Consider the following 18,689-nt stretch of genomic DNA (forward strand, 5'->3'; position numbering starts at 1 on the left):
CCAACCGACCCTTACTCACACGCTCGAAGTGGCTGCTAATGCTTATTCTATACCTAAGAAGAGCTACTGGCTCGAGGTGACCCATTTGATGTGATCCGTACATCACAATCAGGAAGCAAGGAGTAGTGGTTACAGATTTAGTGTAGTGCCGCTAACTCAAATTGACTGTAGCCCCTTATACCGTACACTATTTTATTAGCCAGCTCCAAATACATGGCGAAATCACGTTGCTCGATGCAGGTTCAATAACCGTTGGGAGATACGCGCCGCAGCATTCAGCCCTATACACGTCTTTTTCGCAATTAGGCTCCATCACGCCTTTTGCCGCCGACTTAAGCTCTGTCTCTGTCTCACGTCCTTTCCTGCTCTGATCCCAACCACAGGACACTTACATATATCCGGCCATGTCTTTGGAAAGTCAACCCCAAAGAGTTGCCATTGTGGGCGCTGGACTTGTGGGCTGCCTAGCGGCGCTCGCACTCGCCAACGCCGACAAAACGAACCCCGCCGCTCCAGCGTACGAAGTGACGCTTTTTGAAATGCGCCCGGACCCTCGTTTGCAGAAAGCTTCCGGCCAACTCCGCTCGATCAATCTTGCGGTTTCTGACCGCGGTATTCGCGCCCTTAACGCCATAGACCCGCAGATGGCGCGGCGCGTGCTTGCGGGGATGATCCCGATGTACGGGCGAATGATCCATCACAAGCAAGATTCTCATGGCGAATGCCGCCAGGAGAGTCAGCAGTACGGGTTGTACGGCGAAGGAATCAACTCTATCGACCGTGGGGTCTTGAACAACAAGTTACTCGATGAGCTCGATGCCGTGGGGGTTCAGGCGTTGTTTCACCACAAGTTGACCAGCATGGGCATGGGCGAAAAGCCAACGTTGTTCTTCAACGACGAAACAGCTCCCCACGAGTTTGATTTCATTCTCGGCTGCGACGGCGCCTTCTCCGCTACACGGTTTCACTTACAGAAGCATATGCGTATGAACTTTGCCCAGGAATACATCAGCAAGATGTACTTGGAGTTGTACATACCACCAGCCGTGGGCGCAGACAAGTTCAGTATCGACAAGAATCACTTGCACATTTGGCCGCGCAAGGACTTTATGTTGATCGCGCTCGCAAACACCAACGGCTCCTTCACTTCGACCTTCTTCGGTGACTGGGATATGTCGGATCACCTTGTGGAGGGCCCAGACGCCTCCAGGGACGTTTTGGAGTTGTTTGAGAGAAACTTTCCGGATGCTATTGATCTTATTGGCCGCGATGCGTTGGTTCGCGCTTTTGCAACCAACCCGCGGGGTGCACTTGTGTGCACCAGCTGCAAGCCGTACAACTTGGCGGGCAAGGCACTCATTCTTGGCGACGCTGCCCACTCTATGGTGCCATTCTATGGCCAGGGCATGAACTGCGGTTGGGAGGACGTGCGCGTGATGATGGAACTTCTCGAGGAGAGCGGTTTTGACACCCATAAGGCGTTCGACAAGTACTCCGAGACCAGACACGAGGACTTGTTGGCAATTTGCGATCTTGCTATCAACAACTACCGTGAGATGGCGTCCAAGGTTGTCGATCCGCTCTATCTCTTGCGCAAGAAGATTGACGGGTGGTTGTCGCGTGCGTTGGGTGAGCGCTTCTGGATTCCGTTGTATACCATGGTGTCATTTAGGGGTGACATTCCGTACGCTCAGGTTGTAAAGCGTGAGGCCAGACAACAGCGCATTTTGCGCCGGTTGGTGAACGGAATTGTTGGTGGAGGATTTTTTGCTGCCGTTGGGTGTTGGTGGTTGCAAAGAAAGCGTTAATTCAAGGTTTGGTCTAAGGGAGTTGTCCCGAAGGCTATGTGGAATCTTCGGTCTTTGTCGTCGTCAGCCAACTAAATTGTAAATAGCAAACTTGATAAGAAATAAAATATAGCACAGGACTTTGGTTCTCGTTAATATATGTATATAGTAGAATTTTTGATGTTATCCCGTTCAATGTTCACGTAGCACTTTTCTATATATTACCCTGATACCTTCATACTCACTACTCTAGATTTGTTATCTGCAAGGAAACAATCTTGCATATATATATATATTGCTAAAATCCTATATAGCTCCAGGTCGATACCCTTGACCAAATGGATACTAGTATCTCACCATTCAACCTTAGTTCCACACTCTAATACAAAAACTATATCAACACCTACTCAAAAATCTGTAACTTGCTGATATACTTGAACCATTTTGGCTGGACCAAGATACACTCGGCATCAGCCAAAATCACTGACTTGCCTGCCTCTTGAATAGTTCCACGGATGACGCACTTGCGCCCCTTCAACTCCGCAACTTTTGCGTTTAGCACCACCGTGGTATCACCCTTAATCTGCTTGTGGAAGTTGATAGACAACTTTGCGGTGACACCCTTGCCCGCGGGAAGGTACGGGAACCCGGCCACGCACAAGCTCTCATCGATAAGCGTGGCGAGGAGGCCGTTGTGGATCTTCCCATCCTCCGCGGCTACGAGGTTGCTCCCCAAGTGGTAGAAGCTAGTCAACTCACGAGCCTCCTTGTTTATAAAGAGAATCGGGTCAATTTCCAACTTGCTAGGTCCGTAGAGCAAGCCCATCCCCACATGGTAGTCCTGGTGGAGTTTGGCGATGCGGTGGGAGTAGAACACCTTTTCAAGGAGTGAAGGCTTCCCAATCGTAGTTTCGGCTGTATGGCTCTCGGATAGTTCCACAAACTGGGGGTGTTCGCTCAAGAACTTCAACGCAGCGGCAGACTGGGTGTGGAGCGGGATGGCGTTGGACTCCGCAGAGTTTTCTGGCCACGGCGTCACAAACGTCGCGTACCCGCCAAGAAAGCAGAGCGAGGAGGCAACGGAGCGGAAGATTATTCGTGACATTTGTGCGAAAAATGAACGGTAGAGAGTAACCGGGAGGTGTAAGAGCAGTCTCAGATCAATACGGAAGATACAGTAGGGTGGTTTTGAGCGCGCCACGCGGGGTTCGGCTGGGAGCTGCAGACGGATCTAATAGTTTTAAGCGATCATTTAGGAAGTGGACATTGAAATTGAGATAAAACTAGGTCGTGTTATTAGCCTGAGGGGGGTTATTCGGGCATTGAGCGTTGGCGCATAACAGTACTGTGTCTCCACTTGCATTGTTGCACCGCTAGCCGGTTTCCTAGAACCCCAGCTATAACTATTCATGGAGAACGCATTAATATCGTACTTCCTCCTAAACGTGGTTGCCACACAGCACCGTAGTTCAATCTAACATAAAACATGTATTGTACAAACTAAAGACCTTAAGAGTGGCACAGGAGGTGGGACCATAGGGCCTTCCCTAGCAATAGAGCCATTACAGGGGGCTTCAAAAGGAGAATAGGCCCGGAGCAGATAGAGGCTATTGCCTAGAGGTATGGGATGAAGCCTAAGCCGAGGAACGGAAGATGTGGATGTATAGAGTCTGTCGGCCTGTGGCTTAGTACGCCAAGCTGTACTCGACATGCTCAGCGGAGATACTCCCTCAAATACCCACCCAACTTGGTCGCCCCATCCTCTAAGGCATTCTTCAACACTTCCAAATCCTCGCTCGCAGTTCCCATAGCACGCGAGGCATACTCTCTCGCGGTCGCCTCCAAGTCGTTCCCGCCTCTAGACAGGTTCCATTCGTTCGTCTGTTCCTCGTTGCCAAAGTAGCTCGACGAGGAGATGCTCTGCGCGCCGTTGAACGACTGCAACTTGGACCTGGCCTCCTCCTGGAGCGCAGAGTCGTGCGCGTTGCGCCCGAAGAACTCGTCCGACGAAATCCCCTTCTGGGTACCGTACTTGTTCGCGACATTCCCGGTGTACTTTGGTCCTGCCGCATAGGTCTTGGCCGGCTCCGAGGGGTTCTCTCCGGCGGTCATGCCGAAACCTAACTTGGCAAACACCTGGGCAGTCTCCACGACTGCAGGCTCGGAGTATTCATCGGCGTCCTCGAAGAAGTCGGTTTCGTATCTTGCGCTGGCTGGCTTGACTACCGGCTTGACCACCTCCACCTCCTTTGGGTTGTAGCCCAACTTTTTGGCGTCCTCCGCCTCCTGCTTGGCGGTTCTCTCCGCCTCGTCAAAGTCAATATCCTCTGCAACAATCTTCTTGGCGCCTAAACGCGTCTTCTTTGGCCCGTTGCCCGACGATAAGATGCTGGTCTTCTTCGCAGACTTCAACACCGTCTGGCGCGTGGTCCTGACGGGCTTCTTGAGTTCTGCATCGCCCAACTTCGGGGTGATCGGTCTCGAGGTCAACGGCGAGGCTGAAGTGATGGGCTTTTCCCAGTTGGAGAAAAAGTCGTCTTCACTGCCGTTGCTACCCTCAGAAACCACGTCATCCGCCTCCTCCACGACGACGCGGTCTGGGAACTGGCCGGCGTCAAGCTTTGCTCTCTGCTGCAATTTCTCCTTGTAGTTGAGCGCGACTCTCAGCGTGTACTTGTCCTTCGCATCGATATCCTTGTTCAAAAAGGTCGACCCACCGTTGGAGATGAAGTACTTCTTAGCGGCTTCGTTGCCACCACACTTCATCCCGCGCAATTGCAAGCGCGTCCATTTATCCAAATTTGACAGACGCACAAACGTGATGTGCACCCCGGCGTTACGGTGCACGGCAGAGCACTCGATACAGAGGAAGACCGCAAATGGCACCGACGTCCAGGTCGGGTTTTTGTTGGAACAGTCAAAGCAGACCTTGTTAGAGGCCTGCTTCTTCAACTTGTCAAAGACAGCGTTGATTTCTTCGGGCGTGGCCATTTCCTCGGACATGGTGTTTGTGTGATGAGTATGGGGTGAGTGGAAGTGATAATTTTTGTGCGGTGATTTATGTCGCGATTAGATCGTATAAACAATATTGCCCTGCTGTTATTTTCGGAGTAAGGCGTGCGCCGATAGAAACACGGGCTACACACGACTTGATCAGAAATCCACGAGAGCTAAGATAGGACTATATGCAGGCTGAGGGTCCAGTCTCAGGTGGACTAACGGTACCCACGAGTGATATCATTTGAGCATTCTTTGCTGCTTCGCTATTTACCCCCCGCCTAGTTTACTAATAAAAATCGAAATTTCGAGCGACAGAGATAGTCTACGGTGTATCTGAGCTTAAGGGGAGAAGCCTTGGTATACGAGCACGCAACCTCTTTGGTTGGAGGTTTCTGGTGCGGTGCGGTGGAAGGGCAAGGAACTTGGGATATATACTCTCACACTTTCATTTGATTTCCACATGAGCTTGTTTTGTCTTACCGATCAGCGAATTCTGTGTTGGCCCTAGCTGAGATTCTGATCCTGCTTCTCGAGTCACCTATCCACACGTGACAAGTCACATGTGCATGAGGTTTTTCATCACCTTGGAACTTAAGAGCGCAGTACGGTTTAGCATCCTTACTCCATCTACCAGCATCTATCCACCCCCCATGTCCACTCAAAGAGCTCTTTCCGCCTACAGATCGGCTATCAGAGCTAGCAAAATTGCTTTCAACGGCGACGCCAGAATGCTCCAGGGCGCTAGGGATGCCATCAGAGCGGGGATGGCCCAGGAGAGCAAGCAACCAGTTGAAGAGAGAATCGCGCATTTGGAAGAAGTTGCCAAGTTTGTGAGACAGAACATTGCTCAGGGTATACCTGATGAGACCGGTAGGTTTACTTTGAATATCCACAAGGATATTGAGTTGGGAGATAATGACACTATCAAGGGATCCAAGCTCGATTTGGGTTCTTTGGCCGGTAAGGGTGCCTCCAAGTGCTGCAGTTCCAAGGACTAAATGGTCGCTGTCCGGATACTGAAAGGCACAGAGGTCCTCCAGCCGGCCCACGATGTTACGATCACTCTCTTTAAGTTTCTCCACGAAGGCTAGCATTCTGTTTGAATCGGCCGCTGTATATATCCGTGTAATGGATTCTCTATCGCTGAATTATATGAGTTAACACTAGGTGACAGCAGATTGGTATGGCTTACAGTTCTGGCCGCTGCGTCACTTGAAGGTGCTGTTAGACGGATAAAGAATGGGGTTATTTACGGGCCTGTATTTTAAACCTCGAGTGCCTCCTTCTATATCAAATTCCAAGTCAAGCTGTTGTGAGATTACCAGGCTATTCGTTAAAATTGTAGTGCTTACCATCATTCATATATATATTCATGAAGAATATTTATATTTGTACCTTAATTAGGTATAACTCCAAGATTAATAATTCCATATCTGCACCCGAATGGGTGTAATATCCTTTCGCCGGATATGCGCGTTGAAAAACTTCTAGAAATTAAATACATGCAAATGGAGACAAGTTTTCACCCCTAGCCCTCAAAGTTCAGCAATGAGTGCTCCCAATTCTAAAAAGAGAACCGATAACGGCATTACCGGTTCCTTGAAGGATATAGAAAACAAGAGACGCCAGGTATTCAAACCGGTGCTCGACAACCCCTACACCCAGGCGCCCTGGCCACGAGTGGACCCCCAACAGGGACATGACATCAGAGATATCCTCTGTACGCTTCTCGAGCCAATCGGACGGCATAACGCTCATTTAAAGACCCATCCTGAGTTGAAACCAAGCGCGCCGTTGACCTTTCAGCATGCCACCATCGGCTTCAACTCCACCGTGAAAGCCTTAGAGCTGCAAGCCCCAGTGGGGAAAGGAAGGTCAAAGGTTGTCTATCCTGCCCTTAGCGTGGTGTTTGTTTGCAAGCCTGAGATCTCCCCTTCCTTGATCACCCAGCACTTTCCTGTATTGTCCTACGTGGCGTCCTCCCCAGAGCGTAAGGTAAAGCTCATTCAGTTGCCGCGGGGGAGCATGGAGAAGTTGTCCGAGGCAACAGGACAGCCGCATACAGGTATTGTAGGCATCACCAAGGAAATGCCTGGTGCTTCCACCTTATTGGCCATCATCAACGAGAACGTGGAGGATGTGGAGGTCCCGTGGTTGGAAAATGTCGATTTTTTTTCCAAGCCGGTTTTGAAGGTGCTCAAGACTACTGCTCCGATCATCAAGAAGACCAACGTTCAGAAAAAGATCCAGAAGAAAGAATGAGGGTGTTGGTCTATGTCATGCTACTAAGAATCTCGGAGTTATGTAAATAATGATTTGTTGTGAGCTGGGGTCGACTCCTTGAAACCCACCTCAGTGAGCAGATGGACCGAGACTGAAATACAGTCCTGGTTCAGAGCCTCAGCCTACACTGGATTGGCACCGAAGGAATATCTACGGATAAACAAAATCACTTTGAAGTATTCGTTACATGCCGATGCTACAGCACCACTGTCATCTATATGTATCATCTGTAATTGTGCCATTCCACCCCCATTACCGCAAGGATTTGCCCTATAATCGTAACGTTTATACAAAAATCAGATCTCAGGCTCATCAATCTCTTCCCGTAAAATGGTGTACATGAGTATAGGTGTAACATAGCATATTCATGTACTAAAGTCGTAACAATCTTCTTGCGAGCCCTGAACTGACCACCTTTCTTGCCATGTGATAGCCCCGCAGTCTCCCCAAATCTTGTTTCAACCGCTGTACATACTGCGGCGTCAACTCTGAAACGTTTCTGGTAAACACGCCATTGAACTTTGAACGAAGTTGAAACGTACCGGGCATACCTAAGTACAACATGTTCCGGGCTCTGGTCATGGCCACAAATAACAACCGCTCAACCTCGCCTGGCTCATCCACATATGACTCCTCCAACGCCTGCCACCTGCTCCCATGGCCCAACACGAAAGCAATGGGGAACTCCAACCCCTTCGCAGAATGGATCGTGGAGAGGTTCACCTGATCGCCGGTTGTCTTTGACAACCCGTCCGTGTAGTGCTTGAGAAAGTAGTCCACCAAGGAGTCGTTTGGCAGCTTCTGTTCCTCCAACTGGCACAAACTGTCGTAGAAGCTGCGCAATTCGAGCTCGAGCTCGGTACGGTCGTACCCAGTCTCAGTCTTGGGAAAGATCTTGTTGATCAGACACTGCTCTACCAACGTATGCAAGGCTTCCATGATTCCCACCGGTCCCTCGTGCTCGATCTCGCCTGCCATGATAGTTTTGACGGTTTCGACAAACTGTTTGAGCACGGGAACAGCTCCCGGAGTTTTCAGCGGCTCCTGGCAAAGATAGAGCTCGAGTTGGTCCCATAAAGACGTATCGCTATCTAACGAAGATTGGTACAAGTTGTTCAACAAGGCTTGGCCCACTTTGGGCAACATGTTGAGGGCGCAAATAAGCGGAAAGTTGGTGTGGGGGTTGTGCAATACACGAAGCAAATCCACGAGATGGGCAACCTTACTTGCAGTCCAGCTGGGTGAGGTCATCAAGCGGGAGCTCTTGATACCGCTGCCACTGAGCGACTCCTTCATCTTGTTCAAACTAGCGTTGGTACTGGATAGGACTGCAATGTCACTGTACCTCAAGACCCCCTCGGAGTTGTCAATCAACCGCCTGATCTCACTACAAACAAAGCTCCTTTCCTGGTCCGCAGTCGTAAAGAATTGGAGCACCGGGAGTGGTCCCGGGTCCCTGACAACATCTCTCAGGGCCGTATCGCTCACCACAAGCTCAGCTGCTTTCATAATCTCGGGTGTAGATCTGAAACAGACGTCCAAGTTGATTCTTTTGATGGTAAAGTTGGGGAAATGTGAGGAGATAGTGGATAGTGTTTCGGGATTAGACCCAAGAAACTCGTAAATCGCCTGCTGTGGATCGCCCGCGATCGTTAGATGCTTACCCTTGGAAATTGCCACCGCCATTTCAAGGATGGCAGGGTAGACATCTTGGAATTCGTCAACCACTACACATTTGAAATTGTTCAATAGGGCGGGATTTTCGGTCATAAGCTGGATTGCCTCACTGGCCACGTCCCCATATGTTTTCATATGCGATTGTTTTAGCGTCCGCAAAACCTTTTGCAAGGATTTCAAGGATATTTTGAACTTCCGCGCTATGGCGGCAACATCCTGGGAGGTTCTGGCTTCGTTCACAGCTTTCTGGAGCGAGTAGATGTTTCGGACCTCCACCATGCTGTTTAAGGTACGCCAACCGTTTTCCTCAATGATCTGCCAGGACGGGTCCAAGCCAAAATCCTTGCCGTGCTCGAGAAGAAGCTTGTTACAAAAGCCATGGAACGTGTAGATGTTCACGCTTGCAGCAAAATCAGAGCCGACTAGCTGCGCTAACGCGGTCCGTAAGGCGTCCACCGCCCTGTTGGTCATCGATAGAACGAGGATCTCATTCGGTGTGATTCCCAGGTTGATCATATACGAGATTCGCGCGATCAACGTTTTGGTTTTGCCTGACCCAGGACCCGCCACTATCTCTAGGAGTTCGCCTGCCACACAGGGGTAGGTGATGACTTCGTGTTGCGCTGCTGTCACGTTCAACTCCAAGGGAATGAGCTCGAGTGGATAGCTCAAATCTACCGGTCCATAATCAGAGTTAAGTCGGGAAATGTCATTATCGGTGTTGCCAAACGTATGAATCATCTCTTCCGCGATATCCGCTTCAGTATGAAGATCCTCGTCCTTGCCCAGCGATGCTTTCTTCAACGCGATGAGCTCTGCCATCTTGGTGGCCATCAAGGTTCGGATATTGGGATCGGTGAAGGACTGAGGGTCTGCCGGGAGTGGTTGTTTAGCTTCCGAATCAGGTTTTTCTGGCTCAGTGTCTTTGCTGAAATACAAAGAGTCGTCCATCAGAGAGTCGTACTCACATTTAAAGCTATCGCCTATAATCTGAGTGTCTCCCTCTAGCGTTGAGGTTTCGGCCTCAATTGCACTCGGTTCTTCAAGAGCCGCGGGATCCTTGGTCGAGTATAAGGTGTCACTAAGGTAGAGATCATCGTCAGTCATGCTGTCGCATTCCTGGTCTTCCAGGTACTGGCCCTCGTCCGATACAAAGCCAGTTTCGGCATGCTCATCATAAAAATCTGGTTTAAGTTCAAGCTTTCCGTTGTTTGACTCCATTAAAGGTATGGTGGAGGTAGTTTGAGAGGGTTTTGAAAGTTAATTTGATGTACCAAAATAACTGTGGTTATACTAGTGAGATGCCTTCCTGCATGTATTTTTTTGCGATAGATCATTTAGCGGGGCAAAAACAGACGTCGCGCGATTCAGACTTCCGATTTTGAGGTAATAGATTATCATTAAGTGGACATTAAGAAAACTTTAAGTTTTTCAAATACAATTCGTTGAAAGTGTATAAGTGGTTTAAAAATTATTCCCGTGTTGTTATGTTTGGTTCAGGAAAATCTTAAAGCTGTAATTGTTACGATTGTAGGTTGTTGCACATCCATTTAGTGTGCTTCCCTTGCTCCCATTTGTGAGCTTACAGTTTCATACGGCGTATTCTTTCTTTTATTAATATAGCTTAGAACACAACCTTCACACCACACCGTCTCCCGAAGATACGTACATTACATTTCTATCTCTAGCCTCATCAAAGTGACCCAACCAAATGTGACCCAGTCAAGCGTGACCCAGTCAAGCATCACCCCCCTCTGTGCCGTCCTCAGAAATGTTCACATCTATTTACATGTGTACCCTCATCCTAGGGCTTTTATAATCATCAAATCGTAATGAATTGCCCTATGTGATCGCTTCACTTTCGGCCCAAAACCCATAACAGGCAACGAAGTAGCGCCCTCTTCCTGGTAAATGGCCCTTGATGGAGTTTTAGCGGGCCCCTGGCGTATACGCATCGGTCAACATCTTGAAATGCTCACACTGCTCCGCCGCCAACGCTCCCTCCGCATCATTCAACACCGTCAGGATCAAGAAGTAGTTATTAAACAAAAACATCTCTTTGTTGCTGGCCCTGCCAAAGCCGGCCAGAATCTTTGTCAAGACCGCCTCGAAGTCATTGCGCAAACGAGTGACACTGTTCGAGAGTGGCTCGACCGCATGCTCAATCGCCAACTTGGTCAACCCAAGGAGAAACAACGCAAACTGCTGGGTGAGCCGGTGGGGTACCACCGACAAGGGTGCCAGCGCGGCACGCGTCGCCGCGCGTCGCATACTTTCGCAGTGCTGGTCGATAATCTGTTGGAAACGTGGCCATAAGGTGATCATCTGCAAGTTTAAGTAGTTTTCCATGACGGGCACGCGGCGAGACTGCAACTCACGCTCGAGCGCCTGGCAGACACGGATGCACAACAAGATGCCGTACGCGTCGTGTGACTCGAGTAACTCGCGCGTGTACAGCGCACCGAGCTGGAACGTGGGCTGGAAGACAGTGCCAAAGAGGCCCTCCAACGCCTCGGTTGACACGGGCTGGAAAAAGTCCGCCATAAAGAGGTACTCGACCGTACCGTTGTCCACCACCGCCAAGTTGAACGAGCGGAAGCCCGTCTCCATCCAGTAGGTCATGGGATTGTTCTCTGCGATTTGCGCCAAAAGTACCGTATGGTCTGCACTCGAGAGAATGCCCGCACGCTTGCCGAGCGTGACATAGTCCATGCCCGATAAGCCCTGGGGCCGCTTCGCAGCGCCAAAAAAGGACTTTGCGCGCACGTCACTGCCATCATCACTACCTAGTAATGTGCTTGCATCCACTGCATGGATCTTGAGCTTTTGGAGCGAGTGTAAGTAGCTCGTGAAGTGCGCCTTGTAGTACCAGCGCATCGTGAACACGTACGCTTGGCGCAACTCCAACGCGAGCGCCTCGTGGTGCACATAGAGAAACGTATATGCCTCACGCATATCGAGGAGCCGCTTTTGCACCACCTGGGACAGCACTGTACCGCGCCGCAAGAACCGGATCTGTCGGATGTAGAAGTCGCGCACTCGCTCCACGATCTTAAGCGTGAGGCGCTCTAACACCGCGCGCGCTTCTCTGAGCGCCGCGCTGTCATCGTGCTGGCGCAAAATTTCGCTTTTCTCCGCCACGATACGAATGTTCTCGACCCACGCGGTGTTCACCGTGCCAAGCGTAATCTCCTTAATGAGCTCTGGTGGCACGGAGATGTCGGCAATGATCGGACCGAGCCGCACTTCCAAGCTCTTTGCCGACTCAAGCGACTGCGAAAGGCTGTTCGATCGTGACTGCAAGTCTTCCATCTGCTTCGACATATCGCGGAGGCCGCGCTCGAAGCGCGCGAGGTACGCGCTGACCGGCATGAGCTTCGCCTGAGACTCCACAACAAGCAGTCGGAGGCGTGAAAATCTGGCCTCTTCCGCTTGGAATTGTGTTTCGTCTAAAGATACAGACGTTTCATGGAGAGTCAAAAAGCGAGTGACGTTGTCAGTGTCGGGCTCTGTGGCATTGGCTGGCGTTTCGACTAGGGCCTCGTATTTTGGAAGCAAGCCCTTTAAGATTTGCACACTGTCGACGGAGCCGGTCCCCTGAGTGGCCCTCTGGGATAATGTGGCGTGTGCAGCTGACATTGAATGAGGAATGGTGCAAGATATGCGACGTGGTATGTTTAATTATGTTGGACTTAAAGTGTTGAGCATGTGGTCGTGCAGGGAGCGATTTCCATGGCAGTGCGGCTTTTCGGCAGGGCATAAAGTGATAGCGAAGTGAAGATGTCCTCTGAATAAGTCAAAAAAAAAAATCCCTTGGATGATACCTAAGAGGACTAACAAGTTAGATTTAAGTGTATAATACTCTTCTAGATCAACTCTGGAGACATCAAGGATTTATAATAAAGTAAAAATGGTGAATAGAAGTAGGACAAGACATTGGGTATAAAGTGATAGCAAGCTTTATGAAATTTATGAAATTTATGACCTTTCTGTATAAGTTTTGGTAAAGGTACACGCTAGCAAAACGTGAGGGTAGTTAATGGTGCAACCATTCTTGCTTGTATATGGCTGTAAAGACTTGGAAACGTTAAGGCACAAAGTAGCAAGATGTCCAGAACCTCTGGGGATAGAGTCCGTATACAATAGCACAATATTATTTATATAAATACAATTAGAACCATTTAATTCCCGTCGTGTAGGTCTTTGGCCTCTAATTTTTGTGCATCAGGTCCTTACCCATAGGGCCAGGTGAGTACGCAGAGGTTGGGAAAGCTCATATGCATGTTTCATGCATTGGTTTTGTGTCCCAGGCTCCACCGAAACAAAACTGACACCACCATATTACAAAAATCAGGTTAGCAGTTTAAACTTTGAAATGTTAATTTAAAGGCATTGCAGTACTGACAAGCATGAGCGCCCACTCCAAGCTATCCAATACGAACTCGTCGGAAACCGGTTCGGAGGCGAACATGGTGCGAAAGCTCAACAAGCGTCGCTCGATGCCAAATCTACCCTCTAGGAGAATCACCTCTTTAAATAGCTTGGAGACGTTCGAGGGAAATGTCAGTATCGATCCATTTGAGGGCCATGTTGACGGCGACAAAGCTGCTGGAAATAGAGGTTCCCGCACTTCCTTCCCTGTGCTTCCCTTCCTAAGAAAAAAGCGGTCAAAGTCGGTACGGTTTTCGCAGAGCATGGTAGAGGACGTATTAAACCCTGAAACACCTCTCTATGAAACTCCCCAGAGAGAGTACGGATCTAGTGCAACATCTAGCGATTATAGTTCTCCCCAGCCGAGCGACTCAAGCTTTGAGCTTCATACTATGCAAGCAGACACCTGTACTTCGCTGGTATTGACTGACGAGCAAAAGCGGTACTTCTTTGATGATAATCCGTACGACTCTTCGTCTCCAGTGAAACCAGATAACCACAGTAAAGCGCATTCTTTGAGCGAGGGGGATGTTGAACGGCTACTTTCAGGCCACCATGTAAATCTTCAGCGGAGCTTCCAGAAAATGCTAGAGGAGGATATGGACAGCCCCTCGGGAAAATCGAAGAGTACTTTGCTCTATCCCCAAACCTCATGTCTCAATGTACATGGAGGCGATGATGGTAAATTGAAACAGCCGGCACGACTCGTGTCCCTTTCGAGTGCTTCGAAAGAAGCGGTGCCTGACACATCGCCTCCCAGCATAAGATGCAGCGAGCGTGAAAATAATGAGGTAATTACCTGTGCCAAAGAGGCATTCGCTAATCTTGGGGTTTGTGCTACCGATGACTATCGGATCCCCGAAGTTGACGACGCTCCCTTGGCCGAAGTGATGCTAGCCATGCACGATCTCTCCGTCAATATCCGTGACTGCTTTCAAGTAAACTCTCAACGGGCAAGACAGCAAGAAGATGAATTAAAGGCTGCCAGATTGCGGCTTAAACGCTCGGAGGAAAGCTTTGACATGTGTGTTAGTAGCAAGGAAGAATATTTCAAGCAAGTCCAGATGCTCGAGGCTATTGGCAAGGACAGGGTGGGTGAGTTGACCAGGGTCTCTGATCAGTTGAAAAAGGAATGCCAGGTAGATATACTAATTAGTTATGAGGAGAAACCAGAAAGAAGTTACTAACCTTTACAGAGATCGAGAGCACTCGATGTTGAGTTTGAAGCTTATGCTATCCAATTAGGCACCACCACTGAGATCTTTGAGAGCCTTGTTGACTTGTTCAGGTCCAGCATGCCTTGCTTTCAAGATGAAGAGTATCGGGACTTGAATTTAATGGTGAGGACATTGTTGGACCAGTTCAGCTGTTCTAAAGAAGAGGTTGCCTTATTAAAGCAAAGTAAAACAGGGTTGGGTGCCGAAATACAAGCCCTACAGGTATCCCTTGCGTCAAAAAATACCGAAATCGCAATGTTGGAGGAGAAATGGGGCGCTGAGAAGGACAAAGTGCAAAGTTTACAGGCCACCCTCGAGAAGCACACAATTGAAAGTAACGAAACGCAAGCTGGCTTGATACTGGATATCTCAGACATAACCTCTGAGCTCGAAAGCATGCGCGTCGAACTCAAACAGGACCTCGATAGTAAGGATCAGCGGATTTCCGCCTTATCGGCAGAGTTGGCCACCTCTTTTTCTAAACACCAAGAATTGCGCAACCAAATTGTGTCGCAGGACAAATCCATTAGAGATCTCAAAGCAAGCGTCGGGGAAGGGAAACTTTATGGTTTATCTATTGAAAGAGAGCTCGAAAAAGCGTTAATTGAGGTATCTGCTGAGCAAGATGGACAAAGGGGTTTAAGAAATACCATTTCTACGCAAGAGAAGGAAATCCGGGAACTTCAGAGACAGGTTGAGTCGATGAGGCATGAGGGTAAACAAAGGAGTCTAGAGCATGACAAAACCAAAGCCTTGTTGGAGAGCGAAAACACCGCCCGTCATGAGATCTCCGCTGAGAAAGTGGCACTTGAAGAAGACCTAAAGCAAAGTTCCATTGAGCTCACACAGCTGAAATCAAGTATTTCGGTCTTGGAGAAGAAGGTAACCTCTTTGGAGTGGGAGGTTAAGGAACAGCGCAATGAGCACAATGAAAAACTCTCGGCTATACACTCCAGACATCAGCTGACTCTTGCCTCCAAAGAAACCCTAGTGAGTAAGCTAGAAGAACGATCCAAATTTCTTGAACTGGGGTTATCAGCTGGAAAGGACGCGTTGGCAAGACTACAAGGGGAATATGAAGCAGTGCGCGCGGAATACGATTCTACGCTTCAACAACATAAATCCGAGATGGACTCCACCATAGAGTCTCACGCAGAGGAGTTAGCATCCTTAAAGTCCCAAGCCGATCAGGCTATGGCTTTTATTAAAGACGAGAAGCAGTCGCTCAGCTCGACGCTTCAGGCTTATATCACTGGTTACGACTTATCTGTCTATTGCTATTTAAAACTCATGGCAGAGGTTTTGCACGCTTTCAAGCCATTGACTGAGGACGCTGCTACAGATATGATGATCGAGCTGGTGATTGGTTTGAGTCTCTACAAAGACGTGTTTCGAGAGCCACAAATGATGATCATGAGCTCGGTGAACCAGTATATTCTACAACTAGCAGGGTTGGTTACCAAATTACATCTTCGTCTCTGCGGCACCCGTTCGGAGTTTGAAGGAGTGGATGAGAGCGAAATAGGCTACGGTAACAAAGACAACGATGATCATATTCAATATGCTGAACTCCGCGATTTAATATCCAGTCAGCAAGAAGAGTTGGCATCTTTGATAGGCCGGTTAGAAGAGGCTGATAATCAATTGAAGACACTAAAGCTTGGCAAAAGAGGTGTGCCTTGCAACTCAACGAATAGAAACCGTATTCACAAGACGCCCACATTTTGTCTGCAGCGAAGTTCTCTCGGCCTGATTTCTTTGAAGTCTAGAGACAGAAGAAATGAAACCCTAGGAAGAATTTCATCCTGCCCCGTTGGTGCTATCTCTGTGGATAAGCAATCTGCGAGATAGTACTCTGACTAGGGCCTGGTATATACGCAAATATGTGAACACAGCGGTAAACAATTGAATTATAGAAGGGCTCCTGGCGCAGTGCTCGGAATACCAAAGTACTGATTGCCGTCTGATCTATTTTAAACCCTAGAGTTTCTATGTTTCATAATTTTACATGCACTTTGAGTTTTGTTTCTACGGTCATCGACTAGGGGTTAGTCCCGGACTAACCAAAACTCTTACATAATGTGCATAATATACGCACACTTTAAAATGTTTTGATATTGATGTGACATCAAGCCGCAGATATCGTGAATTATTAGGCCTCATTTTGTAAACACTCTCACTTATATACGATAACTTAGCCATAGTCGTAGAGCTCAGATACCAACGTGGACGTCTACCCTCGTAGATGTCTACCCTCGTAGATTAATTTGAGAATAGCCCACAGGCTTTGGCGTGGTATGAAACTGGATTTTCCTTCCAGTCGCTCTGCATCAAAAAATGGCACATGCATATATTCAGAGATTTGTGAAAATACATTTTCCTTCAAAAATTGATTCCCAAAACAATGTCAAATGGCTAATACCGTCTATCGTAACCTGCATGTACGTTTCTCAAAGATCTATGTATCCCTGCGTTGTCTCACCGCAGTTCTGCACCAACCTGGGCACATGAAACATTAGTCACTAAATTTAGCATACCCTGCTTCAAGCTACAGCCATTAGACGTATATTTCTCAACCCAAAGTGGAAAACAAAAAATCTATCCCATTATAAGTTTTGTCACGTTATTGTCCTGTCTACTATCCGCCTATCGTATATTTGATGAGACCAGTGGCGATGTCATGGGTTGTCCGTAACTAAAAAGAAACACTACGCGTTTGTTTCTTTTTTTTGCGTGTACCTACCACTCGTGAAAACGCGATCCGCAGAGAAAAATCAACAAACTCTTGTGTTTTTCTTTCGATATGATTTACTTTGCTAAACATTTTTCAACGCTGTTTCAACCGCACCTACTCCCATTATTGATTTCTCATCGTTGATTTCGATCGGTATTCCTTCGCTTATACATATTCATTTTCAGTTGAACGATCCTTACTTGCTCATACCCCCCTGCTGTTGAGCGAGATTTGCTAGTTTCATATACAACCCAACACTATGAGACCCTCACATCTTTTCACATCGGCGTTGCTTGTCCAGTCGGCTACGGCAGCTTACCAATATGCCGGCTGTTATGCCAAGTCGTCACTTAGCTCGGTGTCGTTTAAAAACACGTATTTATACCAGTCCAATTCCTACTGTCAGAATAGCTGTGCTGCTGCTGGGATGGGCGTTGCCGCGATGATCAGTGGGAACCAGTGTTATTGTGGCAACACTGCTATTAATAGTAGCAACAAGGTGAGTGATTCTAACTGTGACACTAGCTGTGTGGGCTACCCCGCAAACACTTGTGGTGGGAGTAACTACTTCAGTGTGTTTGTTGATTCCAGTATTGTGGTCCCTGAATCCAGCAGTTCCAGTAAGTCCAGCTCCAGTTCCAGCAAGTCCAGCTCTAGTTCTAGTTCTAGCTCAAGCTCTAGTTTTAGCACCACCACCACCTCCTCTACCTTCTCCACTTTCTCCACCACCTCTTCCACCTCCTCCACCTCCAGCTCTTCTCTGTCCACCACAACCTCTAAACCCACAACCACCGAAAACTCAACCAGCAGTAAGGTCACTACCAGCCCTGGTTCATCCACCGATGCCAATACCTCTTCCAAAACCTCTTCTTCCCCCCCGGTGATCACCTCCGCGGTGGTTTTGACCACCACGTTGAGTGGGACACCACATACAATTACCAAGATAAACTCCCCGAGCTCGAGTGCCAGCTCATCCGCAACCTTAGATACGGCTTCTGGGGCCAAGAACAAAAGCACTGGCCTCTCCCTGGCCGCAAAGGCTGGTGTGGGTGTGGGGTGCGCCGTGGGCGGCCTTCTTATCATCGGCCTCATCGCGTTGTTCCTCTGGCGGCGCCGCCGCTCCTCTGAAGATGAAGAAGACGAGAAGAACTTTGATCCGGTGATGCCCGTAGTGCCTAACATGAGCTACCAGCCCCAGGAACAACGCGGACACACCGCAGGCTCCCAATCCAGAGACTCAAACAACCCCAACCTGCCATTTTCTAACGCCAACCGTCCGCCATCGTTCCAGCTCCAGAGCGGTGCTGTTGGACTTGCTGCCGGTGGTGCCCTTGCTTCTCAGGCAGAGTACGATCACCCCCACCAGGGCGATTACGTGAACAACGTGATCGAAGAAAACATGAGACGCACGAACTACGCTCAACACGTGGCCCATGTGGCGAGAAACCAGGGCTCAGATGAGGAGGAGTATCCGCAGATGCAGGGTCGTTCTAGATTGAGCAATGGGAGCATCGACTACGACGATGAGAGCGCTGGAGAGTTGAGAATCGTTAACTAAAA

At 48.8% G+C, this 18,689-nt stretch overlaps 8 protein-coding genes across 8 annotated transcripts; 4 read left to right on the forward strand and 4 right to left on the reverse strand.

Annotated features, from left to right (window-relative positions):
• Window positions 1-394: 394 nt before the first annotated feature.
• Window positions 395-1,981, forward strand: BNA4 (kynurenine 3-monooxygenase). The gene has a single exon (XM_019129475.1). It carries the CDS (start codon window positions 405-407, stop codon window positions 1,806-1,808), a length of 1,404 nt encoding a protein of 467 aa, XP_018983782.1. The 5' UTR covers window positions 395-404; the 3' UTR covers window positions 1,809-1,981.
• Window positions 1,982-2,196: 215 nt separating this feature from the next.
• BABINDRAFT_24586 (PaaI family thioesterase) lies at window positions 2,197-2,655 on the reverse strand (the record flags this gene model as incomplete). The annotated part of the gene is made up of 1 exon (XM_019131334.1): window positions 2,197-2,655. A coding segment is annotated over one exon (459 nt), but the record flags the coding sequence as incomplete, so codon positions are not given.
• An 845-nt stretch (window positions 2,656-3,500) lies between these two features.
• Window positions 3,501-4,790, reverse strand: GLO3 (ADP-ribosylation factor GTPase-activating protein; the record flags this gene model as incomplete). Its single annotated transcript, XM_019132933.1, has 1 exon — window positions 3,501-4,790. One exon carries the CDS (start codon window positions 4,788-4,790, stop codon window positions 3,501-3,503), a length of 1,290 nt encoding a protein of 429 aa, XP_018983784.1.
• Window positions 4,791-5,428: 638 nt separating this feature from the next.
• BABINDRAFT_162676 (uncharacterized protein) lies at window positions 5,429-6,131 on the forward strand. The gene has a single exon (XM_019129476.1). It carries the CDS (start codon window positions 5,438-5,440, stop codon window positions 5,783-5,785), a length of 348 nt encoding a protein of 115 aa, XP_018983785.1. The 5' UTR covers window positions 5,429-5,437; the 3' UTR covers window positions 5,786-6,131.
• A 252-nt stretch (window positions 6,132-6,383) lies between these two features.
• POP3 (Pop3p) lies at window positions 6,384-7,031 on the forward strand (the record flags this gene model as incomplete). Its single annotated transcript, XM_019131201.1, has 1 exon — window positions 6,384-7,031. A coding segment is annotated over one exon (648 nt), but the record flags the coding sequence as incomplete, so codon positions are not given.
• A 594-nt stretch (window positions 7,032-7,625) lies between these two features.
• On the reverse strand, window positions 7,626-9,386 carry HMI1 (ATP-dependent 3'-5' DNA helicase; the record flags this gene model as incomplete). The annotated part of the gene is made up of 1 exon (XM_019131320.1): window positions 7,626-9,386. A coding segment is annotated over one exon (1,761 nt), but the record flags the coding sequence as incomplete, so codon positions are not given.
• An 880-nt stretch (window positions 9,387-10,266) lies between these two features.
• On the reverse strand, window positions 10,267-12,586 carry VPS52 (Vps52p). The gene has a single exon (XM_019129477.1). The coding sequence runs from the start codon at window positions 12,384-12,386 to the stop codon at window positions 10,677-10,679; it is 1,710 nt and encodes a 569-aa protein (XP_018983788.1). The 5' UTR covers window positions 12,387-12,586; the 3' UTR covers window positions 10,267-10,676.
• Window positions 12,587-17,373: 4,787 nt separating this feature from the next.
• Window positions 17,374-18,150, forward strand: BABINDRAFT_23868 (uncharacterized protein; the record flags this gene model as incomplete). The annotated part of the gene is made up of 1 exon (XM_019131318.1): window positions 17,374-18,150. A coding segment is annotated over one exon (777 nt), but the record flags the coding sequence as incomplete, so codon positions are not given.
• Between the last annotated feature and the right edge of the window lie 539 nt (window positions 18,151-18,689).

This window comes from Babjeviella inositovora, assembly GCF_001661335.1.
Source record: "Babjeviella inositovora NRRL Y-12698 unplaced genomic scaffold BABINscaffold_10, whole genome shotgun sequence".
Lineage (NCBI taxonomy): Eukaryota > Fungi > Ascomycota > Pichiomycetes > Serinales > Babjeviella > Babjeviella inositovora.